The sequence below is a fragment of the Hyperolius riggenbachi genome, chromosome 1 (assembly GCF_040937935.1).
Source record: "Hyperolius riggenbachi isolate aHypRig1 chromosome 1, aHypRig1.pri, whole genome shotgun sequence".
NCBI classification, from domain to species: Eukaryota; Metazoa; Chordata; class Amphibia; order Anura; family Hyperoliidae; genus Hyperolius; species Hyperolius riggenbachi.
This window is the reverse complement of record NC_090646.1, coordinates 670671202-670698824: the sequence shown is the minus strand read 5'-3', so window position 1 is coordinate 670698824 and position 27623 is coordinate 670671202. Positions and strand designations below refer to the sequence as shown.

Genomic DNA, 27623 nt, shown 5'->3' with positions numbered 1-27623 from the left:
ATGAGACTGTTCTATGCTGTATTTACCATTAGTAATACACATGCAAATGATAATCTTATTAGTTTATTCCCAGTTCAGTTGCATTATGGAATAGGGGGATATTGGATATGTTGCTTTTACAAACCATAAGGGAACCAACATAGATGACACAACATAGTATAACTTTATGCTATTTCTATACAATAACAACTAGAACATTAAAGGTTCCACTGTTACAGATAAACAAAACTTTTTTTCCCACATAGAAAAAGGAAAATACTTTCTGCATTCATTCCTAGATCCTCAGCAGCTCACACCTGCATGCTCACTCCCATGGGCATGAACAGAGGAACATGACTGCTGTGTCTGCTGAGGCCACGCCTCCCTGGTAACGGACAGCCCATCAGTAGGTGTGGCTTCTGAATGACTGGAAGGGGTGGAGTTAGCAAGCAGCTGCTGAATTGGATTGGTCCTTTTTCAAGCTGAATATAGCTGCATCAAATCATCATAAAGTTTGCACGTTAGAGACTTACAAATCTATCACATGATTAAGTTGATGACTTGCCTCTCCTTGATTTATTCTAGAGCTCCTCCCCCTCAGGAGTCAGTTTGTAATCTATTGTGTATATTCAATAAGAGCACTTATTTGTATCTATTTTTTATTATTCTTCAGATCTTTGAGAACAAAGGAGAGACGATGGGATGTTCCAACCCCCACCCCCACTGCCAGGTACAGGCTCTATACTCCATCATATATGTATGACGTACACCGTCTCTGGCTTTCATGTGGTAGAGACCGCTGCCTAGGCTCCTCCTCCAGCCACGTCCAGTGACACAGTGTGACCACTGCTGGGGCAGACGTGGCAGGGGGATCAGTATCTGGGGACAGTGGCTGCACTTGCTGAGTGTCAGTTTGTGGAGGGATATTTAGAATGAAGATGCTGGTTTAGGGATTCCTCTGTGCTCTCCTGTCCTTCACTCTGACCACGAGATATCGGCAGTGGCTCCCCACGTGAGATTGTGGCAGCTGGAAACTGTGGGGTCTCCTGCTGTGCCAGACGGAGGAGGGACCCAGCATAAAGATGGTGCTGGCTAGGCTGCCTCGGTATACAGGGCTCTGATACATGTATGTGTGTTTTTCCTCTTTTTCTTAGTTTTTTAGTTTTTAAGTTTGTTTTTTTAGGGTAGATCTAGGTTAGGTAAGAACAGGCTCAAATTCAAGCCAGCAAGCAGTGCCCCAGCGCTCCGAGTCGAGCGCAGCCAGCCCGGAGCAGAGGGCTGCTGTGTTGTCGGACAACCACGTGGAGCATCCGCACAAGCACGTGTGCCGTCCCCCATGGTATAGAGCACACTGCTGTTACCGCAGATTCGCCGCAGATTCGCTACCTCGGATGGTCGGTACCCCCAGGACCGCACCAGCTCACGCTTACCTCCGGCGGTCCGGATCCCGCTAGCAGGCCCTACTCCAAGACCTGGTCTGCGGCAGCATCGGTCAGATCCCCAGCGCAACGCACAGCCCCTACTGCCAGCCAAACTCAGTCCGCAGCACCATAGACGCTCCTCTGCGGCCAGGCTTCTGCCCTCCAGCCTCGTGCACAGTACTCCGGTGCGCATCCCAGCTGACTTCTGGCCGTCCTTGCGGCCCTCCGCCCCCTGCACTTCCTGTGCCTGCTACGTCCCGGCTCCCAATCACAGCACTGCTCGGAGGCTGCTGAACAGCTCTGGAGGCTACCTCGCTCCGGATCCGGCTCCTACCGCACCAGGACCCCGGCCTCACCATCCAGCTGCTAAAGGTGAGACCCGTCTCTCTGGGCCCCTGCCACGTGGTCTTGCAGGCCAAATTGATGCAGGGCACAGCCTAGGGGCACGAACACTGCAGGACTGGGAGATGTTTTTGTGCTACATGGAGCCCCTTTTGGGCTGCAAGTATCTGCTGGGCACCTGGATGTTGGTCTGTTCCTTGCATCAGCTGCCGGTAAACTGATAACCGTTTATCGCAGCTGGGTCACATGGCTGATGGTCTGTTATTGCGCTCACCTTCTCACATCTGTGCCACACGGCTGGTGGAACTGTTACCGCACATGCCTTTCACAGTGTCGTGGTTTACTGTGACATATGGCTGATGGACTGTTATTGCGCATGCTTTTCACATCTGTGACGCACGGTTGACGGACTGCTTTCGCACTTGCCTTTTACATCTGTGTCACACGGCTGATGGACTGCTACTGGCGCATGCCTTTTACATCCGTGTCGCACGGCTGATGGACCGTTATTGTGCATGCCTTGTATATTTGCGTCACACGGCTGGTGGACTGTTTATTGCGCATGCCTTTCACATATGTGTCACACGGCTGATGGACTGTTACTGCACATGCCTTGTACATCTGTGTCACACGGCTGATGGACTGTTATTGCGCCTTGTACACCTGTGTCACACGGCTGATGGACTGTTATTGCACACACCTTTCACATCTATGTCACACTGCTGATGGACTGTTATTGCGCAGGCCTTGTACACCTGTGTCATGCAGCTGATGGACTGTTATTGCACATGCCTTTCACATCTGTGACACTCGGCTGATGGACTGTTATTGCACATGCCTTTCACATCTGTGACACTCGGCTGATGGACTGTTATTGCACATGCCCCTCACATCTGTGACACATGCTGATGTACCTATCGCACATACCTTTTACATCTGGGTCACACGGCTGATGGACTGTTATTGGCGCATGCCTTTACATCTGTATCACACGGCTGATAGACCGTTATTGCCCATGCCCTTTACATCTGTGTCACACGGCTGATGGACTGTTATTGCGCATGCCTTCTCACATCTGTGTCATACGGCTGATGGACTGTTATTGCGCATGCCTTTCACATCTGTGACACTCGGCTGATGGACTGTTATTGCACATGCCCCTCACATCTGTGACACATGGCTGATGTACCTATCGCACATACCTTTTACATCTGGGTCACACGGCTGATGGACTGTTATTGGCGCATGCCTTTACATCTGTATCACACGGCTGATAGACAGTTATTGCCCATGCCCTTTACATCTGTGTCACACGGCTGATAGACAGTTATTGCCCATGCCCTTTACATCTGTATCACACGGCTGATAGACAGTTATTGCCCATGCCCTTTACATCTGTGTCACACGGCTGATGGACTGTTATTGCACATGCCTTGTACATCTGTGTCACACGGCTGATGGACTGTTATTGCGCATGCCTTTCACATCTGTGTCATTTGGCTGATGGACTGTTTATTGCGCATGCCTTTCACATCCTTCACATCTATGTCACACTGCTTAGGGACTGTTAGTGCACAATTCCAGGTGGCACTGTGTTGGCTTACTGTGTTGGCTTACCACTCATGCCTCCAATGCCACCCCACCCCCCTCGCACCACCTACTCCAGAGCACAACTCCTCATATGGGAACATGTCACAGCCCGACACCCAGAGGACAGACTCCTGGCCAACTCTGTTTGGAGCCACATCCAGGAAATCTCTGCTCCTGCGGCTTGGCCTCGCACCGGCCAGCGGCGCAGAGGCTGTCGATCAGGTGTCCGGGCGAGGCTGAAGAGGAGAGGCCTGCGGTCATCCATCCCTGCGGTCCTCCTTGCTAACGTCCGCTCCCTCCCTAACAAGCTGGATGAACTGAGACTCCTCAGTGACAAGAGGGAACTTGGTAACAACACCCCAGTCTTTTGCTTTACCGAAACGTGGCTTAATGACAACATCCCTGAGAGTGCACTCCAGCTCCCAGGTTTCAGTCTCATCCGGGCGGACCGCAACAGCACCCTCTCTGGGAAAAAGAAAGGGGGCGGCATCTGCTTCTACATCAGCTCCGCCTGGTGCTCAAACGCCTCTGTCCTGGCCAAGAAATGCACCCCAGATCTAGAACTCCTCCTCATCAATTGCAGGCCAACTTACTCGCCCAGGGAATTCTCTTCCTACGTCCTCGTGGGTGTGTATATCCCTCCTGATGCAGAGGTGAATGCCTCCCTGTGTGATCTCAGTGATACCATCACGCAGTGGGAGTCGGCCCTCCCGGACTCGCTGTTTATCATCTTAGGGGATTTCAACAAGGCCAACCTCCGCAAAGAGCAGCCTCGCTTCCATCAGCACGTCACCTGCCCCACCAGGAGTGCCAACACCCTCGACCATTGCTACACGGTCTTGAAAGATGCATACAAAGCGACACCGTGGGCAGCGCTAGGGTCATCTGACCACTGCATCATCCATCTGCTACCTACGTACAAAAGGCGCCTGGAAACCTCAAAACCTGTCACCAAGTCCTCCAAAGTGTGGTCAAGTGAGGCTAAACTACAACTTCAGGCCTGCTTTGACTGCACAGATTGGAAGGCTCTGGAATCGCCTAACCTGGACGAGTGGGCAGACAACGTATCCTCGTACATTAGCTTCTGCGAGGACTCCTGCATCCCAACTAAAACCTTCAAACTATATCCAAATGATAAACCGTGGTTTTCAAAAAAACTACGACAACTGCGACGCAGCAAAGAAGCTGCACACAAGTCCGGCAACCAGGAGGACTACAAGAGGGCAAGAAACGACCTAAACAGGGAACTGAGGTCCGCAAAGAAGTGCTACGCGGAAAAGCTGGAACAGAACCTCTCCTCAAATGACGCACGAGCGGTGTGGAAAGGGCTTAAGGCTGCCACCAACTATAAGCCCCCCCCACAGCATGCTACACCCAGCACTGAGCTCGCCGAGAGTCTCAGCGACTTCTATTGCAGATTCGAGAACCATCCAGCTCCTGCAGGTCTCCCACAGCCACCCGTACAGCCACCGGCCACTGACTCCATAGGCCCAGACTCACCCCCACCATCAGTGAGGGAGGCTGATGTACTGAAACACTTGCTAAGACTAAAGGCGAGGAAAGCCTCAGGTCCGGACGGAGTGTCACCTTCTTGCCTGAAAACCTGCGCCCGTCAGCTCACTCCGACACTCTCTTCCATCCTCACGAGGTCCCTCCAGGAAGGCAAAGTCCCAGCATGCTTCAAGAGGTCCACCATTATCCCTGTCCCCAAAAAGCAGGGAATCCTCGACCTCAACAACTTCAGACCGGTGGCACTCACGTCCGTGATTATGAAAGCTTTTGAAAGCATGGTGCTCCCCCTCCTCAAGTACGCCACAGAGGGACTGCTGGACCCACACCAGTTCGCGTACAGAGCTAACAGGTCCACCGATGACACCATCAACCTCTGCTTGGAGCTCGTCTATGATCACCTGGATAGACCAGACTCCTACGCCAGGATCCTCCTATTGGACTTCAGCTCAGCATTCAATACCATCAGCCCCAAAATACTACAAGACAATCTCGTCACGCTAGGTGTCCACCCGTCCCTACGCCGGTGGATCACAGACTTCCTCACCAACAGATCTCAGGTCGTCAGGGTAGGAACTATCTCCTCACTACCTAGAACCACCAATACAGGAGCCCCACAAGGCTGTGTCCTGTCGCCATTTCTGTTCTCTCTGTACACGAACAACTGCAGATCCTCGTCAGACTCTGTAAAAGTAATCAAATTTGCAGACGACACAACCATCGTCGGTCTGATCACCAATAACGATGAGGAGGCGTACCGCCACCAGGTCGACAGTATCTGCCACTGGTGCAGAGTGAACGGATTGGTCCTTAACACAGCAAAAACTGTGGAGATGATCATTGACTTCAGGAGGCGTGCTCCCACCCTACCTCCAATGCGTATTGACGGCAAGGAAGTGGAAAGAGTTCCCTGCGTCCGCCTTCTGGGCACAACCATCTCCAGTGACCTGAGGTGGAAAGCCAACACTGCCTCCACACAGAGGAAAGCCCAACAGAGACTTTTCTTTCTTCGCCAACTAAAAAAGTTTGGTATGGCCCCAAAACTTCTGTCTAACTTCTACTCTGAATCTGTCCTATGCACTTCCATCCTGGTCTGGTATGCCGGCTCCTCCGCCAGCGACAAGCTCAAACTGCAGAGGATCATCAGATCAGCAGAGAGGATCATCGGGAAAGCCCTTCCTACTCTGGACTTCCTCTACCACTCCAGGCTGAACACCAGAGCGTTAAAGATCACCAACGACCCCTCGCACCCAGGCCACCGCTTTTTTAGTCAGCTTCCCTCGAGCCGAAGACCCGAAGTTCCGGTCCATCCTCACCAAGACCTCGAGACATAAGAACAGTTTCTTTCCCTCTGCTGTCAGCCTTCTGAACTCTCTCTCACGAATTTGCCCATCCCCAACCCCACCCTACAAACTCAAGCCACACTATAGCACGCTGAACTGAGGCACACTGCACATGGACGGTGATCTAGCTCCAGAGTACTTTCTGCCTGTTCTTTGGATGTATTTTTTGATTTCTGTTTTTCGATTTGTAAATGATGCTTCACTGTGTTCCCCTGCATCTGTTTTTGTTTTTTGGTTCCTGCATGTTCCATCCTGTATCTGTATTTGTATCTGTATCAGTCCCCTGTACGTGCCAAGCCCAATTCCGGGCACGACCCAGTCGTGCTTGGCGAGAATAAAGATTCTGATAAAAACCTTGTGACTTTCCGAATGAGGAGGTTAGGGTGACCAATATCAATGGCTATTTACATTCAGCTTATTAAAGTGGGATTGTCACCATAAAAATCAAATTTCAGCTGCAACTGGTCTGAGATAAAGATGCTAATCCTGCATTCAAAACTTTTTCTGCTGTTATGGTTTGGAGTTATTACATACTTTAGGAGCAATGGCCCTTTAATTGCCATTGCCAAACAGTTGCATGCTGGGGGGTCTTTTTATCTATAATATATTCCTCCTCTTCCCTTTATTTCCCCCTCCTACTAATGACATAAGACAGTGCACTTCCTAGTATAGACCTCAGTGGGCGTATCTGAAGACTCTGGGAGGAAGGCGGGTCACGAATACACAATTAGCAAGAGGAGAAAAAAAGAGTGAGGGAGGAAATTATGTCAGGAGGTCAAAGGTAACCAAGATGGAAACTGCCTAGAATAGGATTCTCTGCTTTTCCTTTATAAAATTCACAGGAATCATAACGTGGACATTGCAATACATATGTTATGTAAGTAGCAGTAGTATTAATCTACTTACAGTATATATGTGTTTTTTTTATTCCTAGGTTAGCATGGGTGTCACTTGTTCTTTAAATTCATGTTTACATTTAAGAAACCACGTGAAGTGAATAAACCTGTAGATAATCAGTAGAGCTCAGCAGTGATGGTGTCATGCTTCTCCTGCAGGTATGGGCCAGCAGTTTCCTTCCGAATGAGGCTCAGACAGAGGAGCGCACACAGAGGGAGTACCTGCGGACGCACGGCACCCCCATGTTACTGGAATACGGGCGGCTGGAGGAAGAGAGGAAGGTCAGAGAGTCGTCTGCGTTACGTTACTGTGGGGGATATAATGCAGTGACTAGACTGTTTGTGAACTTCCTGTTGGGTAAACACACCTGTACATAGTCTGCAGTGAGCACAGCTCCACCTCCCTGCATTGCTTCTTACCTACAATGCACTGCAAGTGCAGAGGTGTAACAATATCCCCTGCAACCTCTGCTATTGCAGGAGGGCCTCAGGGCTAAGGGGGGGCCAGTCCTGTCTTTGGCAAGCGCAGAGTGGAGCATACCTTGATCTTGTGCCGTGACAGGTTCTCACTCCTCCTCCTCTTCCCTGTAGCTGCTGACCGTCTCTCCATGTCAGGTTTATATACAGGGATGTAGACACACTCCCTGAAGATCACTGGTGAGTACAGTGGTCAGCCGACAGCCACACCTGCTGTAATTCCAAAACTGACCAGAACTTCGAATGAAGTAGGCCTGAAATGTTCACACTCTATTCAGGAATGGCAGAATAATGTGACAGTGGCAGCCCATAGTACCAACACAGCCATAGTGCCCTGTGAATCACTACATGAGGCGTAGGTCCTTGTCCAAGGCCAGGTACATCATTGCAAGTACAGCATGGCCATGGATGCTATCTTGTCGGCATTGTCCATATGGCAGGTAATGTCACGTGACATGCATCAGGAGCCGTCCATATGGCAGGTAATGTCACGTGACATGCATCAGGAGCCGTCCATATGGGATGTAATGACGTGACATGCATCAGGAGCCTTCCATATGGCAAGTAATGTCACATGACATGCATTAGGAGCCGTCCATATGGCAAGTAATGTCACGTGACATGCATCAGGAGCCGTCTATATGGGATGTAATGTCACATGACATGTATCAGGAGCCGTCCATATGGCAGGTAATGTCACGTGGCATGCATCAGGAGCAGTCCATATGGCAGGTAATGTCACGTGACATGCATCAGGAGCCGTCCATATGGCATGTAATGACGTGACATGCATCAGGAGCCGTCCATATGGCAAGTAATGTCACATGACATGCATCAGGAGCCGTCCATATGGCAAGTAATGTCACGTGACATGCATCAGGAGCCGTCCATATGGGATGTAATGTCACATGACATGTATCAGGAGCCGTCCATATGGCAGGTAATGTCACGTGGCATGCATCAGGAGCCGTCCATATGGCAGGTAATGTCATGTGACATGCATCAGGAGCCGTCTATATGGCAGGTAATGTCATGTGACATGCATCAGGAGCCGTCCATCCATATGGCAGGTAATGTCACGTGACATGCATCAGGAGCTGCCCATATGGGATGTAATGACGTGACATGCATCAGGAGCCACCCATATGGCAGGTAATGTCACGTGACATGCATCAGGAGCCGCCCATATGGCAGGTAATGTCATGTGACATGCATCAGAAGCTACACCAAAGAAGAGGACATGTCACGTCATTGGATGAAGGTAATGTATGATGCTCTGCACTTCCCACGGACAGGACCGGGCCCTCGATAAGGAGTTGGGGTGGATGCAACAGGTCAGGAGGTGGCGCAATAAACTGTGCTTGGGGTTGCATAGAGCCCACCTAGGTCAAGTATCTCAGCATGTGACCGCAATGACACAGCCAATAACCTGATAACATCCCAGCAACACTTGCTGTGCTCTGATAGTACGATAGCATTTAACAGCATACATTATTTAAAGGGATACTGTAGGGGGGTCGGGGGAGAATGAGCTGAACTTACCCGGGGCTTCTAATGGTCCCCCGCAGACATCCTGTATTGGCGCAGCCACTCACCGATGCTCCGGCCCCGCCTCCAGTTCACTTCTGGTATTTCTGACTTTAAAGTCAGAAAACCACTGCGCCTGCGTTGCCGTGTCCTCACTCCTGCTGATGTCACCAGGAGTGTACTGCGCAGACACAGACCATACTGGGCCTGCGCTGTGCGCTCTTGATGACATCAGTGGGATCGAGGACACGGCAACGCAGGCGCAGTGGTTTTCAGACTTTAAAGTCTGAAATTCCAGAAGTGAACGGGAGGAGGGGCCGGAGCATCGGTGAGTGGCTGCGCCAACACAGGATGTCTGCGGGAGACCGTTAGAAGCCCCAGGTAAGTTCAACTCATTTCCCCCCGACCCCCCCTACAGTATCCCTTTAACCACTTTATCCACCACTACAGTATATCTACGTCCTCTGTGACTTCATCTAAGCCACGAGGATGTAGATATAAGTGTTGTAGCAGAAGAACAGCTGTGCACCATTGGGCTTGCTTCTGTGCACAACTCTGGCACTATCTTGTGCAACACAAATTGGTGAATAGGAATCTATGTTTCCTGAGCTAATGAGATTGATTTTTACCATTAAAAATACTTTTATTTTCTTCTTTCATAGGGAAAAATGCACACTGTAGCATTATTTCAGAGTCAAATCTCTTCACCATAAATTGTGATAGGAACATAATTTAAGTTGTGTGATAAACGGTAGAAATAGCCAAACAAATTTTGTGGTTTTTTTCTGTACAGTAGCCCTTTTTTATTTTTAAATTGGAATCAGTAAAACTGAGAAATAATGTGTTTTTTTTTTTTTCTACTTTTTTTCCCATTAAAATGCATAGAGAACAAAATAGTTTGTAGGAAAAAATGCTATACAATGAAAATCTAGTTTGTCTTGATAAAAATTATATATATTTTATTTGGGTGTCATAAGTAGCGATAAAGTTATTGCCGATTTTAAATAGGGACATAGGTAAAATGTAAAAACTGCTCTGGTCCTTAAAGAGACACTGAAGCGAAAAAAAATGATGATATTATGATTTGTATGTGTAGCACAGCTAAGAAATAAAACATTAAGATCAGATACATCAGTCTAATTGTTTCCAGTACAGGAAGAGTTGAGAAACTCCAGTTGTTATCTCTATGCAAACAAGCCATTAAGCTCTCCGACTAAGTTAGTCCTGGAGAGGGCTGTTATCTGACTTTTATTATCTCAACTGCAAGTGAACTGTTTACTTTTTCTCTGCTAGAGGAGAGGTCATTACTTCACAGACTGCTCTGAAAGACTCATTTTGAATGCTGAGTGTTGTGTAATCTGCACATATTATAGAATGATGCAATGTTAGAAAAAACACTATATACCTGAAAATAAAAATATGAGAATATTTTCTTTGCTGCTAATCTTCTAGTAATTATTCATAGTACACAACCAATTCACTATATCTTATTTTTTTTTCCGCTTCAGTGTCTCTTTAAGACGGGAACAAGGTCTGGATGCGAAGTGGTTAATGAACCCCAGGCCAGGTCTGCAGAATCTCTTGTGGGTGTTCAGCTCAGGGGAACCCTGTGAAATCAAGGCAGTAAAAGGCAATACGGTGGTTGGAAATGGATATACGACTAGTTTAGCAGCAGGACACACAGACGAGGCTGGCATTTCATGCCACCGCTTACCTTCCTCAGGGTTCTGGTCTCTGCTGGTCTTGGATGCTGAAATTTAAGGGCATGGTGTCCTTTTTCATATTTTCACCTATTGTTTCCTCTACACAGGAGCGTCTGGTGCTGAAGAATGACCACTGGCTGGTTGTTGTCCCTTATTGGGCAGTTTGGCCATTTCAGACCCTCTTGCTGCCTCGCCGTCATGTGACTCGCCTGCAGGACCTTTCGGACGAGGAGAGAGACAGTGAGTGCCTCATTTATTTTCCTGCTGTTATTCCTGAATCCCAAGCCTAAAGAAACTTAAACATAATTTGTTTTCCTGCAGTTATTCCTGAATCCCAAGCCTAAAGGGAATTAAACATAATTTGTTTTCCTGCAGTTTCTCCTGGTTTCTAATAGCTGTAGGAGCTGTCATGTCCACCCTCCCCTTCTAGCTGCCATTATTTATCCAGGTGTATGTGTGACCTCTCTAAACTCTTTGAAGCGCAGTGTCCTATCCCTCTCCCCCACCCTTGCTGATGAAAGCTTTTGTTTGCTCGATGCTAAAGTGTAGCAAAAAATTGGGCAGGGCTCCTAATCAGGCTAAACTGAAATGAAACCAACAGAGGTGTGCAGCACCCCCCTAGGGACTTAAAGAAGAACTCCAGTGAAAATAATGTAGTAAAAAAAGTGCTTTATTTTTACAATAATTATGTATAAATAATTTAGTCATTGTTTGCCCATTGTAAAATCTTTCCTCTCCCTGATTTACATTCTGACATTTATCACATGGTGACATTTTTACTGCTGGCAGGTGATGTCAGTGGAAGGAGATGCTGCTTGCTTTTTTGGCAGTTGTAAACAGCGGTTATTTCCCACAATGCAACAAGGCTCCCACAGTGTGATGTCAGGACCATGGTCATGACATCACACTGTGGGAGTGGTTTCATCACAATATCAGCCATACAGAGCCACTGATGATCTGTTTGAGAAATGGAAAAGATTTCTCATAGGAAAGGGTGTATCAGCTACTGATTGGGATGAAGTTCAATTCTTGGTTACGGTTTCTCTTTAAAAACATGCTGTGTGCAATAAAATTACAGAAGTCCTTATCTGCCTGAGATTTCTGTGGTCAGACAGGCCTCGGAAGGAGGGTAATAAAATATTTTGCTAAACGTTTACATTTAAAAAGAAGAGGTACAATTAAACGTCTTTTTTTTTATTAATGAGCCACATTGTTGGCATGGGTTTTTAATGTGCTATTGAGATTCCCTGAGTGCTCGGTTCCCTTTAAGCCATGCTAGATGAAACTTGGTGAAGGCAGCTGATAACCACAGCCTCTGCTGATAATCCAGAGTGTGTACAGCAGCCAATGGGTTATTTCCCATGCAAATGTTTTATTTGACAAGGCATAGTGTACCTAATAGCAATCAGCAAAAAATTGTGTTAATTTCACTAGTTCAGCCCCCTTGCGCTGTAAAGAACGGTGATATGGCCCTTGGCCCAAGCAATCTGTGTTAGAGCTACTCTTGTATTCAGCACTCTCTGCACACTCGTTTCTCTGCTTTGGTTGTAGAATTCACAGACGCACCTTGTATAAATGTCACACTCTGCTTCCAGGTCTGGCTTCCATCATGAAACGACTGCTCTGCAAATATGACAACCTGTTTGAGGTCTCCTTCCCGTATTCCATGGGGTGGCACGGTGAGTCAGACGGATGGAGATCACAGTGTGTGCTGATCAGAACAGTCATCAAAGTCCAGCATTCATCAAAGCAAAGCGTTCTGATCACAATTCAGTCCACACCGGCCTGACTTCAATACGCTGCAATATGCGGGGGAGCGGAGACTGAAACTGCAATGTCACCAGGCGTCCGAGGTCACCTCTGGGCCATTACATCACATATCCGGGGGGGGGGGGAGCAGAGACTGAAACTGCAATGTCACCAGGCGTCCGAGGTCACTTCTGGGTCATTACATCACATATCCGGAGGGGGGGGGGAGTGGAGACCGAAACTGCAATGTCACCAGGCATCTAAGGCCACCTCTGGGTCATTACATTACATATCCAGGGGGGGAGCGGTGACCGAAACCGTAATGTCACCAGGCGTCCGAGGTCACCTCTGGGTCATTACATCACATATCCGGGAGGGGGGGGGGTGTAGCGGAGAACGAAACCGCAATGTCACCAGGCGTCCGAGGTCACCTCTGATTCATTACATCACACATCCGGGGTGTGTGTGTGTGGGGAAGGGGGGGGGGGGTGTTGGTGGAGTGGAGACCGAAACCGCAATGTCACCAGGCACCCGAGGTCACCTCTGGGTCATTACATTACATATCCGGGGGGGGGGGGGGGGGGGGGGCGGAGACCGAAACCGCAATGTCACCAGGCGTCCAAGGTCACTTCTGGGTCATTACATCACATATCCGGGGGGGAGCGGTGACCGAAACCGCAATGTCACCAGGCATCTGAGGTCACCTCTGGGTCATTACATCACATCACATCATATCCAGGGGGGGAGCGGTGACCGAAACCGCAATGTCACCAGGCGTCCGAGATCACATCTGGGTCATTACATCACATGTCCGGGAGGGGGGAGCGGAGACCGAAACCGCAATGTCACCAGGCGTCCGAGGTCAACTCTGGGTCATTACATCACATATCTGTGGGGTGGGGGGGTTGTAGCGGAGAACGAAACCGCGTCACCAGGCGCCCGAGGTCACTTCTGGGTCATTACATCACATATCCGGGGGGGGGGGGAGCGGAGACCGAAACCGCAATGTCACCAGGCGTCTGAGTTCACCTCTGATTCATTACATCACATATCCGGGGTGTGTGTGTGGGGGAGGGGGGGTGTTGGTGGAGTGGAGACCGAAACCGCAATGTCACCAGGCGCCCGAGGTCACCTCTGGGTCATTACATTACATATCCGGGGGGGGGGGGGGGGGGAGGCGGAGATCGAAACCGCAATGTCACCAGGCATCCAAGGTCACTTCTGGGTCATTACATCACATATCCGGGGGGGGGGGGGGGGGAGCGGTGACCGAAACCGCAATGTCACCAGGCGTCCGAGGTCACCTCTGGGTCACCACATCACATCCGGGGGGGAGGGGGGGCAGGCCAGTATTGTGTGTTTTTTAGAAGTCCGATCTTGGTAGTGCTGTTCATAATGGGCTAATTTTGCTTATGTGAAATTTTGCGTAAAATTTCACACTTACTTGTAATTAGAATTTCGAAATTGAATCGTTTTTGCATAATCCATTCGTAAATTTCAAAATTAATAACAAGGCAGCCATAAATTATTTTTTGCATAAATTGCGAAAACACGTTCATGCGACCCAGCATGATTAGTGGGAATAGTGGAAACAAGTAAAAAAAATATCAAAGACTTTGTAGTGTTTCTGAGAATATTTGATTAAATTAAAAAAAAAAAAAAAAACAGAAAAAAAAACTCCGTAAAATTACATTTTGCTGAGGTACACCAAGTTCAAAGTCCTGCATACACACACACACACACACCATATTTTTCTTTGAATTGTTTTAAAATAGATTTTCTCAAAAAACATTGTCTTTTTGAAAAAAAAAAAAAATTGACTTGTTTCCAAAGAATCACATACGGTAATTCTGGTTAAGTGCAAACATTATTGCAAATTTTAAATAGAAAGTATAAGGCCCCATTCACACTTGCGGTTCGAGTCCGGGGGTCCGGGTCCGGTGGCCGCAAAGAGACCGTACGGGTCTCTGCGGTGGCCACAAGTTGCGGATCCGGAATGTATCAGTTCCGGCTACAATAAAGTAGCCGGAACTAGATACATTGCAGTGCCAGAAAGGCACCGCAAGCATGGGGGATACCGGCGTGTAGTCCGGGCCCCCCAAGTGGCATAGGACCGGTGCTGGAAGCATCCGGTCCTATTGCCAGTGTGATGGGAAACATCCGTTTCTCATTGCACAGCACTGACGGACTGAAAAATAGCGCATGTTGGGAAAAAAAGCCGGACCGGCCCGGAGCTGCGTTCCCGGATCGGATCCGTATCCGGACGGCGCACGAGTGTGAATGGATACATTGATTAACAATGTATCCATTCACCATCCGCTGTGTACGGAGCGTTCCGGGTCCGGGGAAGCCGGACCTGAAACGCTAATGTGAACCGGGCCTAAGGGAGCTCCCTTATACTTTCAATTTATGATTAATCTATTTAAAGGTGAAACGGGCACTACATATATTACGTAGTTTGTCAGGTTGATATCCCGTGCCTGATAATTATTACAAATTTGCCAGAATTTGATGAGAAATTACCACTATGCAAAATTCCGGCTCACTAGTTCTTGGTCAGTTATGGCCCATACTCACGGGCTACATTTGTGGCCTGTCGCCAGCACACGTGAGCGTGTGCGCGACAGGCCAGCGACAGCTCCCTCCGCGTACACACGCGGAAGAGGGATCAGCTGTGCGACGGAAGCTGTCGCAGACGTTCCTCCCCCCCTCGCCGGAAGCACCGTCAACTTTCAATTATGTTGCTGTCGCGTGTCCGCATACTCACGCATACAAGCGACACTGTCGCCAGGCGATTGACCGCGCCAATCGCCTGGCGACATCAGCGACAAGCGACGGTTCGGGGTGCGCGCGCATGCAACGCCTCATACAATTGCAGCCTGTGAGTATGGGCCATTACAGTTGACCAGCCGTGTTATTTTTTTGTTACCACTGCCCATGTGCAATTAGATTTTTTATCCCCGAGATTCCTCCTTGGTGATATTTTCATAACGTACTTAAAATTTGCCTTTAACCACTTCCCCTCCCCCGGGATGAGAAAACCTCTTCTAGAGACTATCCTATATCAAAGACAATTAAAGACTATTATTATTTATTTACTGCATGCTTACCGCAGAAATACCTCATGTTTACCTCACTTTATGCATTTACCTCATGTTCGGAAATGGAGAGAAATCTTTCAGAATTGCTAAAAGAAGAGGAAAATACCACATGAGGTATTTTACCTACAAAAAAACATTTACCTCACATAGCTACCAGAATTGACTTTTCTTTTGGGGGGAGAAAAAGTGCATCTTGTATGCCAAAAAAAATGTGGTAGACCTTCTGTCAGGTTGTTTCTTCTGTCTATTTTCTCAGTGGTGATATGTTTCCTTATTTCCCATCGCTGAGATATAAACCCTAATCCTGCTAATGCTGACAGGAAATGAACAGCAATAAAAATGTAGCAATTATTCTAACTCTGCCCCCTCTACTAAATCAGTCTTACTTGTGTCTGTTTTTGTTCCTGTTTCATACATTTACCCGCTTCCTGTTGTGGCAGGAAGTTAGTGAAATTATACTTCAAGGAAACACAGACAGCTATAAAATCTTAGAACAGGTTCTTGTGTATTTCCACAATGTGCAAAATTATTATTATTATTATTATTTAGTATTTATATAGCGCCGACCTATTACGCAGCGCTGTACAGTGTATATATACACTGTATATAAAATAAAAATATTCCGCTGTAAATGTAATCTGTGGACCCCCCTCCTCTCTCACAGGGGCCCCCACCGGCCGTCACCTGAAGGAGGACTGCAGCCACTGGCAGCTGCATGCCCACTACTACCCCCCGCTGCTGCGCTCCGCCTCTGTCCGCAAATTCATGGTGGGGTACGAGATGCTGGCCCAGGCTCAAAGGGACCTGACAGCAGAGCAGGTGAGCTGACACTATAATATTACCGTCATGTGTTGTCCATGAAATCCGCTTCTTGGAGGGATGTGCACCACTTGCTCTTAAAGGGAATCTAAACTGAAGTGTAAAAAAACAAGTTTAACTTAACTGGGGTTTCTACTAGCCCCCTGCAGCCACCCTGTGCCCGCGCCGTCACTAAGTGTCCCTCCAGTCCCCCGCAGTGACCCTCTTCCGGCCGACTGTCGAATTGATGGGCCACTGCACATGCATGGCTGTGTGCGTCCTCGTTCATACTCCCACCTTTGGGAGCGTTCTGCACATGTGCAGTAGAGATTTGTTCATACTGCACATGCACAGATCACTCCTGTAACCGGGAGCGCAATCAGAAGGTGTGCGGACCAAGGCCGCGCATCCAAATCACGGAGGGTCAGTGTGGGGGACTGTAGGATCGCTTTGTGATGGTGTGGCACATGGCGGCTGCAGGGGGATGGTAGAAGCCCCAGGTAAGTTAAACTCTTTTTTTTTTTTTTTCCCCCTTTATTTTAATTTCACTTTAAAGGGAACCTGAAGTGAGAGGGATATCCCATAATCCTGTCTTACTATGTATTGGTGCAAAGTGTTGCTGTTGGGGGGCCCGGGGCCCACCCAGGCCCATTTTGGGAGGCAGGAGGGGTCGCAGCATGAGGGGAGAGCATGGCCACCTACATCAGCGTGGAAGGGGGGCCATTCCCCCCTCCCTCGCCTCGGGCTCTCCCCTCAGCGCTCCCCTCCAGCATTAAATAGGTGGCAGCAGCGGCGGCAGGAACAAAGACATACCTCCATGTGTTTCACGCGCGGAGGTTCCACTCTCTAAGTGTCTAATTCTACTTACTGTTTATCAGGAAGTAGCATGAGACACTTAGAAAATGGACCTCCGCCATGGAACAACTGAAGGTATGTCTTTGTTCCTGCCGCTGCTGCTGCCACCTATTTAATGCTGGAGGGGAGCGCTGAGGGGAGAGCCCGAGATGGGGGGGGAATGGCCCCTCATGCTGCGACCCCTCATGCCCCCCAAATCGGGCTTGGGCGGGCCCCGTGGTGGGGAGGGGCATCCAAATTTTTGCAGGGTGGCCCCTGTGATTTCTAATTAGGACCTTGAACCAGGTAAATATTATCTGGCAGACATTGATCATTTACCCAAATGTAGCATATAATCAGTTTCCCGCCTTCCTGAGCTCTTGGCAGAGGAGAGGTGACACGATTGTTCCATCTGTGCCTCAGTGTAACGGCTGCTGGGATGATGCATTGTGTGTGTCTGTGTGTTGTAGGTTAAATTGGACCTGGAAGTGAGAGACACATGGAGGCTGCCATATTTATTTCCTGTTAAACAATACCAGTTACCTGGCTGTCCTGTTGATCATTCTGGCATCAGTTGTGTCTGAAACAAGCAAGCAGCTACTGTATTCTAGTCAGACTTCAGTCAGAAATACCTGATCTGTATGCTCCTTCAGGGTCTATGGCTAAAAGTCAGCCACCATAACTCTCTCATATCCCTCTCACTTCAGGTGTCCTTTAAGAACGTTCTGCATAATAATAAATTTAAAGGGAACCTGAAGTGAGAGGGATAGAGAGGCTGACATTTTATTTCCTGTTTGGCTATCCTGCTGATTCTCCGCCTCTACTTTTAGCCGTAGACCCTGAACAAGCAGCAGGTGCTCTGACTGAAGTGTGACTTAGCCACATTCTTGTTTCAGGTGCATGTCTTGGGGTTAGGCACCACCAGGGGGGAGTCTTAGGGTTAGGCACCACCGGGGAGGTGGGTCTTGGGGTTAGGTTTAGGTACCAACGTGAGGTCTTAGGGTTAGGAACCACCAAGATGAAGGGTCTTAGGGTTAGGCACCACCAGGGGGGAGGGTCTTAGGGTTAGGTACCACCGGGGAGGGGGGTCTTGGGGTTAGGTACCACCGGGGAGGGTCTTAGGGTTAGGCACCACCAAGAGGAAGGGTCTTAGGGTTAGGCACCACCAGGGGGGAGGGTCTTAGGGTTAGGTACCACCGGGGAGGGAGGTCTTGGGGTTAGGTACCACCGGGGAGGGTCTTAGGGTTAGGCACCAACAAGAGGAAGGGTCTTAGGGTTAGGCACCACCAGGTGGGAGGGTCTTAGGGTTAGGTACCACCGGGGAGGGGGGTCTTGGGGTTAGGTACCACCGTGAGGTCTTAGGGTTAGGAATCATCAAGAGGGATGGTCTTAGGGTTGGACACCACCAGGGAGGGGGGTCTTGGGGTTAGGCACCACCAGGGGGGGAGGGTCTTAGGGTTAGGCATCACCGAGGGGTGGGCGGGCTTAGGCAACACTGGGGGGGGGGGGGAGTTCTGTATGAGAGTGGGGTTAGGGTTAGCTTTAAAATATTGGTAAATATTTCGGATATTTACTATCAAAATCCAGTAAGAAAATATCGCTAATTTTAGCAATATGATACTAGCTGCAATCCCTGCATCCTTTTTCCAGGCGCCTTTTATGTATGCATATCATTTGTTTGGGTCACATTCCTTTAGCACCTCCCTGATTTCCACCAGTGTAATTCTGTTAGATTATGAAGGATGTATATCACACGTACATAGCAGCAAGCTTTCATCAAGTGAATTCAGGCTGCTGGCTACTGATTTGATAACCTTTTGACAGTTTAGTGACCCTCACTGTGGCCTGACATGACCCAAGTGAGGGTCATATCAGCTTCTATCCCCTAGACACGTCTATCCCCAAGATACTTTTTTTTTTTTTTAAATACATTCAGGCCAGGTGTGCAGCATTGCTACTGACCCCGCATGTTGTGTACTCTGTAGATGGCTTTAATAGATCAGGCGTCTACTGTGTATTTTTTATTTATGTTTGTCACTGCTCAGGTATCTTATAATTATAACTGTCCCCCCCCCTCCCCCCAGGCAGCCGAACGTCTTCGGAATTTGCCAGAAGAGCATTATAAGACCGGCGGAGCCGCAGAGGACCGATAAAGAGTAGCGAGTCTGTGGTGGTGTCTGTCGTGCAGCAGATCTGCAGCTGGGGAAGCAGTGTGTGCGCTGAGGAAAGGCTTCCCCTCACACAGTGTGAACAGGAAATGCTGGGGTGCGGATGGCAGAGAAGCAGACGGACCCCCGGGTGTTATCGGACCTCCGCCCAGCACCGCACTGTGTCTGTTCCATAGAGCATTCTGTACATGAAACGGACAATAAAGTGAAGAATTGTTTCTAAAAAAAATCTCAGAACTGGTCTCATTGCTTAAAGGCTATCCGAGGTGAAAATAAACGGATGAGAGAAACAATTGTATCTATCCTCTTTCTCCTAAAATGACTATTTTAGATCTCCCACAGTTTTACTTTATATTTAAATCTAGTTTTTAAGTTTTTACTGTTTCATTGTTTCTGCTCGATGTCACATTCATGGACGAATGCCAGAGCTCAAATCTATGAATTATTGACCCTTTTTATCTCTTTCCTGCTTTCAGAAGCCATTTACTGACAGGAAAGTGTTTTATGGCTGTAATTATTTATCAGTGAGGCTTATGCTATTGTTATAGTCCGACCCGGTTCCGACCTGGACAGAAACTGTCACTTACATACCTGATATTTCACTCTTTCAGGCAGAGAAAGAAAACAAAGGAACACAGCCTAGTTATTTGTGTGCCTGGCACTGTACAATACATACACATGTCTATCTCATCATGTCACATGTCACCTCTGTTGTCTTTTAAAATGTATTATTATATCGTATTTAAATATGGCACTGACATTCCACAGCACTTAAAGTGAACCAGAGACGAAGCACCCTCATGTATTTTGCCATATATATCAGTGGGAACATTAGAGAAAACACCTACCCTGCTCTCTGTTTCATTCTTCACTTCTCAGCCTGCTTGTTATCAGCCCTGATAAAATCCCTGACTGAGCATTCAGTCTGGCTTTGCTCAGGAATCATTATAGGCGAGTTATTATAGCAGAGCCAGAAGGGGGCAGGCTTGGGCTTGAAAAGACATCAGAGAAGACAGACTGAGCTATAATGATTCCTGAGCAAAGCCAGACTTATTGCTCAGTCAGGGATTTTATCAGGGCTGATAACAAGCAGGCTGAGCAGTGAAGAATGAAACAGAGAGCAGGGTAAGTGTTTCTGTAATGTTCCCACTGATATATATGGTAAAATACATGAGGGTGCTTCGTCTCGGGTTCACTTTAACTGTCCCTTGGAGGAGCTCACAATCTAATCGCTACCATAATCAAATGTCTATGTATGTATTGTGTAGTGTATATATTGTAGGCTAGGGCCAATTTAGGGGAAGCCAATTAACTTATCTGTATGTTTTTTGGGATGTGGGAGGAAACCGGAGTGCCCGGAGGAAACCCACACTGACACAGGAAGAACATACAAACTCTGTGCAGATAGTACCCTGGTGCCATCGTTGCTAGACGAGAGTGCTATCCACTACAACACCGCATTGCCCATATGTATGAACAGTGTCAGCTTTTTCTACCCCTCCCTGCATAAGGTAAAAAGTTCATGTATGAAAAAAATGGAACCCTCCCCTCTTGGTGCATCGGGGAGAGGCAAGATCTTACAATGGGCAAACACTGACTAGATAATCCATAAATGAATATTGTAAAAAAAAATAAGCAATTTTATTCATTGATATTTTTATTACAGTTCCCCTTTAGCACGGGCGTCTGTTAGATGCCAGTGATCCCCACGCCCACATGACCCGATCCGACTTATAGAGCATCGGGAGCCTTCACCATGAGTGGTAAGTAAGGAGATGTATATTGTTCTTTGACTTCAGGCCTTAATCTTCAGAAAAGGCTGCCAGGCTGATTTGAGTCTTTCCTGGGGCAGTCAGTGGTGTGAGACCCAGGGAAAGCATACAGCCAGTAGTGATGGGCATGTCTAGGGGAACTCACGGAGAAGCATGTGATGTTTGATCAGCCAATAGATTGCAAGGCACTGATTGGCTGTGATCACATCCTGCTTTAGCACATGATCATAAATAGCCAATCAGAGGCTTGCATATCTATCACCTGACCAACCTGATCACATACTTCTCCATGACTTTTACTAGACATGACCATCACTAGCAGCCAGTTGAGTCCGATCTGACGCCAGACATTTATTAATATGTATAGCGCTGACATCTTCTGCAGCACATTACAGAGTACATAGTCATGTCACTGACTGTCCTCAGAGGAGCTCACACTCTAATCCTACCATAGTGATATGTCTATGTATGTATCATTTAGTGTATGTATTGCAGTCTAGGGCCAATTTAGGGGGAGCCAATTAACTTATCTGTATGGTTTTGGGGTGTAGGAGTAAACCGGAGTGCCTGGAGGAAACCCACACAGACACGGGGAGAACATACAAACTCTGTGCCTATAGTGCGCTGGCAGAGATATGCCCAGCGCTGCAAGGCGAGAGCGCTAATCACTACACCACTTGATCTGCAGACTCATTCTGAATCAGTGACTGAAAATTATTGGAATCAGAGGCTTACCATAACAACCAGGTAAGCAGCGTTTCAATATAAAACAAAGCTAGCTGCTTACTTCATCTATGTATCACTACAGAACAGAAAATAGGTTTCCAGCATCTTTGTATTAGTAACCTCACATTGCAGTGTCTGATTTAACCACCAGGGGGCGCTGTGACATTAGTTATGTGGATTCAGTTGCCATACAGGACACCGTATAGAAGATTTATACTTTGTATCAGAAACATAAAAGGGATGCGGTCAATAGAGGTTATTTATAATGGAATCTCCAGGCTTTGTTGTATAATTTATCTGTATTCTCTCCCTCTGAGGTGAGCGTTGTCCAATCATAAATGCCGGGGTTACTGCAGTACATAATATCCCCAAGTTCCGTCACTTATTCCCCTCTGAATCCCGTGTGCTTCCCCTGCTTATAGTCTGCTCAGGAATACAGCAGAAAGCTGCATGTCTCGTGCTATAAACGCTGTGTAACCCGGGAGTGACTTTACAGGGAGCCTGAGGTGAGAGCGATGTGGAGGCTGACATTTCCTATTACAGCACACAAAGCTGGGGATTTATACTTACCTGGGGAGCTCCAGTTACACCTACTGCGCATGCACGCCGCTCTTGGTTGCATTCCCGGCACTAGAAGCGTTCTGCACATTCCCAGCTTATTCTCTTTAAAAACACTCATACGCAGTGCGCTCCAGGCAATGGAAGTGCGATCGAGAAGGGCACAGGGTCGGAACCGCCCGTGTGCAGCAGGACGGAACCGGCCGTGTGCAGCAGTACGAAACCGCCCGTGTGCATTAGGACGGATCCGTCCGTGTGCATTAGGACGGATCTGCCCGTGTGCAGCAGGTCGGAACCTCCCCTGTGCAGCAGGACGGAACCGCCCGTGTGCAGCACGTCGGAACCGCCCGTGTGCAGCAGGTCGGAACCGCTCGTGTGCAGCAGGTCGGAACCGCTCGTGTGCAGCAGGACGGACCCGCCCGTGTGCAGCAGGACGGAACCGCCCGTGTGCAGCAGGACGGAACCGCCCGTGTGCAGCAGGACGGAACCGCCCGTGTGCAGCAGGACGGAACCGCCCGTGTGCAGCAGGACGGAACCGCCCGTGTGCAGCAGGTCGGAACCGCCCGTGTGCAGCAGGTCGGAACCGCCCGTGTGCAGCAGGTGCGACTGGAGTTCCAGTCACATCTTCTGGAACTGGAAGCGGATATATGGAGGGGACTTGATGGACTACAGGGCCTTGAAGAAGCCCCAAGTATATTAAAATCTGCAGTTTTGTATCCAGGTGTGCTTTAAACAATGCAGATTTCCTGGCTGTCCAGCTGATCCTCTTCCTCTAATACTATTAGCCATAGCCCCTGAACAAGCATGCAGCAGTGTGACTGGATTTGCAGCATGCTTGTTTCAGGTGTGTGATTTAGACACTACAGGTAGTCCTCGGTTAACGAACGAGATAGGGACTGTAGGCTCGTTCTTAACCTGAATCCGTTCTTAAGTCGGAACGCAATGCCATTTCTGCCCCTTTTGCCTCCTATGTGCCCCCCTTGGCCTCCAGTGTCAAACAATTTTTTTCCTTAGCATTTTAATAGGAAAAAGAGGGGAAATAAAAGAAAGAAAAATACATTATTTCTCAGTTTTACCAATTCCAGTTTAAAAATAAAAAGCACTATTGTAGATAAAAGACACAAATTTTGTTGGCTATTTCTACTGTTTATCACAAACCTTAAATTATGTTCCTGTCGCAATTTATGGTGAAGAGATTTGATTCTGAAACACGATCGCAGGAAAATCGCTGCAGTGTCCAGTGATTTTTTTTCCATGTGAAATCGCAGAAAAATCGCCGGCGTTTTGCGCTTTTAAGTGTGAATGGGGCCTTAAAATGTAAGCGTTTTTCTTCGCTATACCAGGACACAGCGCCAACTTCAAATCAGGTGTTCTCTCCTGAAATCACCTTTCAATGGACAAAGGAGAGGGGAAAAAAAACTCTCTATCCAGTCCGTCTGTGTAATAATCCTAACAAAGTACAACTGCCAGAACACACAATGGCCCATATGCAATTAAGTATTTCTCCTCCTGAGCCTTCTCCGAGGTGATATTTCCAAACTTGTTAACAAAATTCCTTTTAACCACTTTTTCCATTACTACAGTATATCTACGTCCTCTGTGACTTCATCAAAGCCACGAGGACGTATATATAAGTTGTGTAGCTGAAGCACAGCTGTGCATGACTGGGTCTGCTCCTGTGCAAAACCTCTGGCACTACCTGCTGCAGCACTAATTGGTTTATGGGAGTATATGTTCTCTGATTGATTTTTACCAGTTTTTGATTATTTTCTCTGTTTGTAGTGAAAAATACACTACAGGATATAAGGGCGCCTAGCAGCTAATGGACAAATAGGCAGTAATGCAAATATCAGCTATTAGGCACCCAAAGCAGAAATTAGAGCACGCAAGAAGTATCGTTTGGAAATGTACATTATAGTTTTTGATTTTTTTTTTTGTTTTTTTTTTTATAGTTTTGAAAATTAGAACATTATCGTTTTTTGACATTTTCAATGTTTTTTGTTTAGGTCTCCAACGAAGGACCGGCACCACAACCAGTATTAATAGCTCAAATACTATGGTATTTGACATTATGGCAACTTGATAAAGGCAGCTTATGCCGAAACAGCAGACTGTCGTTGCTGGTCTTTTAATGGATTGAATAAAGTATTTGAGCTATTAATACTGGTTGTAGTGCCGGGCCTTCGTTGGAGACTTGGATTGTGGCCCCGTGGTACAGGGGAGAGGATCAAGGCACACATTTGAAGATTTGAGCCCATAGGTGGGTGCTCCCAGGACCAGGTTTACATTACAATGTTTTTGTTTATACAAATTATTCATTTTTGAAAATTATTATTTTGAAATGTATTGATTTGAACGAAAGGTTAGGAAGGTGGGATTTAGGGTTATGTGTCAGAAAGGTAGTTTAAGGTTAGGCGTCAGGATAGGAAGGGGGATTTTAGGGTTAGGCGTCAGGAAGGGGGATTTAGGGTTGTGTGTCAGGAAGGCGGTTTAGTGTTAGGCATCAGGAAGGGGGTGTCTTAGGGCTAGGCTTTAAGAAGGGGGGGTATTAGGGGTAGGTGTCAGGAAGGGGCGTTTTAGGGGGGATCAGTGAATAATGGCGCACAGTGCCTATGCATAGAAATGGCGCCGCATTAAAAAGATACGCTTATCGCTATTTATCGTTAGTACTGCATAATAATGGCGCCCAGGGAAAAAAGAAGAAAAACGGCACACACTAACGTTATTTATCAATAGTGGCACACACTAACGTTATTTATCAATAGTGGCACACACTAACGTTATTTATCAATAGTGGCACACACTAACGTTATTTATCAATAGCGCCCTACATAAGCCAAACTGCAGAAGTTATTTAACTGCAAAATGATGAATGGATTTAATGTAACACTGTCAAGGTTAGGGTTAGGCACCACCAGGGGGGTCTTAGGGTTAGGCACCACCAGGGGGGTCTTAGGGTTAGGCACCACCAGGGGGGTGGTTAGGGTTAGGCACCACCAGGGGGGTGGTTAGGGTTAGGCACCACCAGGGGGGTGGTTAGGGTTAGGCACCACCAGGGGGGTGGTTAGGGTTAGGCACCACCAGGGGGGGGGGTTAGGGTTAGGCACCACCAGAGGGGTGGTTAGGGTTAGGCACCACCAGGGGGGGTTAGGGTTAGGCACCACCAGGGAGTTTAGGGGTTAGGGATAGGTACAGAGAGGGTTCTGTGTGTTAACGCTAAATAACAATAAGGCTTTAACGCTAAATAACAATAAGGCTTTAACGCTAAATAACAATAAGGCTTTAACGTTAAATAGCGATAAGCGGCAAACGGATTAGCGGCAACACTGTGCGCCATTATTCACAGGCGCCATTTTCAGATGGATGCGTTTTAGGGTTAGATGTCAGGTTTAGGGGTTTTAGGGCTGGGCATCAGGAGGAAGGGGGGTTTCGGGTTAGGCATCAAGATTGGGGGTTTTAGGGTTAGGCGTCAGGAAGGGAGGTTTAGAGTTAGGCATCAGGAAGGGGGGTTTTAGGGTTAGGCAGCAGGAAGGGAGGTTTAGGGTTAGGCGTCAGGAAGGGGGGTTTTATGGCTAGGCGTCAGGAAGGGGGGTTTTAGGGTTAGGCAACAGGAAGGGGGGTTTAAGGTTAGGCGTCAGGAAGGCAGGGTATTAGGGTTAGGCGTCAGGAAGGGGGGTTTTAGGGTTAGACGTCAGGAAGGGGGGTTTTAGGGTTAGGCGTCAGGAAGGGAGGTTTTAGGGTTAGGCGTCAGGAAGGGAGGTTTTAGGGTTAGGCGTCAGGAAGGGAGGTTTTACGGTTAGGCGTCAGAAAGGGAGGTTTAGGGTTAGGCGTCAGGAAGGGGGGTTTAGGGCTAGGCGTCAGGAAGGGGGTTTAGGGTTAGGCGTCAGGAAGGGGGGTTTAGGGTTAGGCGTCAGGAAGGGGGGTTTTACGGTTAGGCGTCAGGAAGGGGGGTTTAGGGTTAGGCGTCAGGAAGGGGGGTTTTAGGGCTAGGCGTCAGTAAGGGGGGTGTTAGGGTTAGGCGTCAGGAAGGGGGGTTTAGGGTTAGGCGTCAGGAAGGGGGGTTTTAGGGTTAGGCGTCAGGAAGGGGGGTTTTAGGGTTAGGCGTCAGGAAGGGGGGGTATTAGGGTTAGGCAGGAAGGGGGGTTTAGGGTTAGGCTTCAGGAAGGGGGGTTTAGGGCTAGGCGTCAGGAAGGGGGGTTTAGGGTTAGACGTCAGGAAGGGGGGTTTAGGGTTAGGCGTCAGGAAGGGGGGGTTTAGGGTTAGGCATCAGGAAGAGAAGTTTAGGGCTAGGCGTCAGGAAGGGGGGTTTCAGGGCTGGGCGTCAGGAAGGGGGTTTCAGGGCTGGGCGTCAGGAAGGGGGGTTTAGGGTTAGGCATCAGGAAGGGGGGTTTAGGGCTAGGCGTCAGGAAGGGAGGGTTTAGGGCTAGGCGTCAGGAAGGGGGGGTTTTAGGGTTAGGTACAGTAAATCTGCACTATATGGACACACTGCTTCTCTGGCATAGTGTGAACCAAGTCTAGGTCGCCTGCAAGAAGGCCGGCCACAGACTTGACTGCTAGAGAGAGGAGGATTTCCTGTAAATTTGGATACCTGTGATGCAGGAAGTAGCTGGTATGTGGGCTCCTGACCAGGTCCTTTAAAAATAATGTATTTGACATCAGCTAATGATGAGCTTGTATATAGAAAAAAGAAACTGCCGCTTAGCTCTGCACGGATCTAGGAAAGCGTTTTATGTCCGGAGGGGAGCTTTAAAAAGTCCCAGAATGACTCGTCGCGTTAGACTCCACAGATATGTGACCCTTAAGGCCTCCCCCAGCGCTGGAGTGACAGTAGAAGGAGCGGCGGGGTGGCTCGTCTGTGATGATAATTATTGGGAGAAGTGTTTGGTTGGAGGGTGGTAGATGATGAGTTCTGAGGACGGGTCGTTAAGTGGAATTACAGAGTTATTGAAAAGTGTAATTATTGCCGCCGTGCTGCTGGTAAATTACCTCTCGCTGTTTGTCATGTGGGAGCCGCGATGACTCAGCTCTGACTTTCATCTCGGTGATGAATGGTTGGTGAGGAGGACTCTCCCCTGCCTGCCGCAGCTGCTCCTCCAGCCTCTCCTGATTAGGCAGAGCGCTGAGAGCCAT

At 48.2% G+C, this 27623-nt stretch overlaps 1 protein-coding gene across 2 annotated transcripts in view; it reads left to right on the top strand.

Annotated features, from left to right (window-relative positions):
- The window catches only part of GALT (galactose-1-phosphate uridylyltransferase), a 35808-nt gene extending 16078 nt beyond the window's left edge, over positions 1-19730 (top strand). For both annotated transcript variants that reach the window (XM_068272408.1, XM_068272411.1), the window contains exons 6-11: positions 653-709; positions 7240-7362; positions 10895-11027; positions 12383-12466; positions 16302-16456; positions 19354-19730. In XM_068272408.1, coding sequence (XP_068128509.1) covers positions 653-709; positions 7240-7362; positions 10895-11027; positions 12383-12466; positions 16302-16456; positions 19354-19422 — 621 coding nt within the window. In that variant the 3' untranslated portion in view covers positions 19423-19730. The remainder of the gene's footprint in view (positions 1-652; positions 710-7239; positions 7363-10894; positions 11028-12382; positions 12467-16301; positions 16457-19353) is intronic.
- Positions 19731-27623: the final 7893 nt, after the last annotated feature.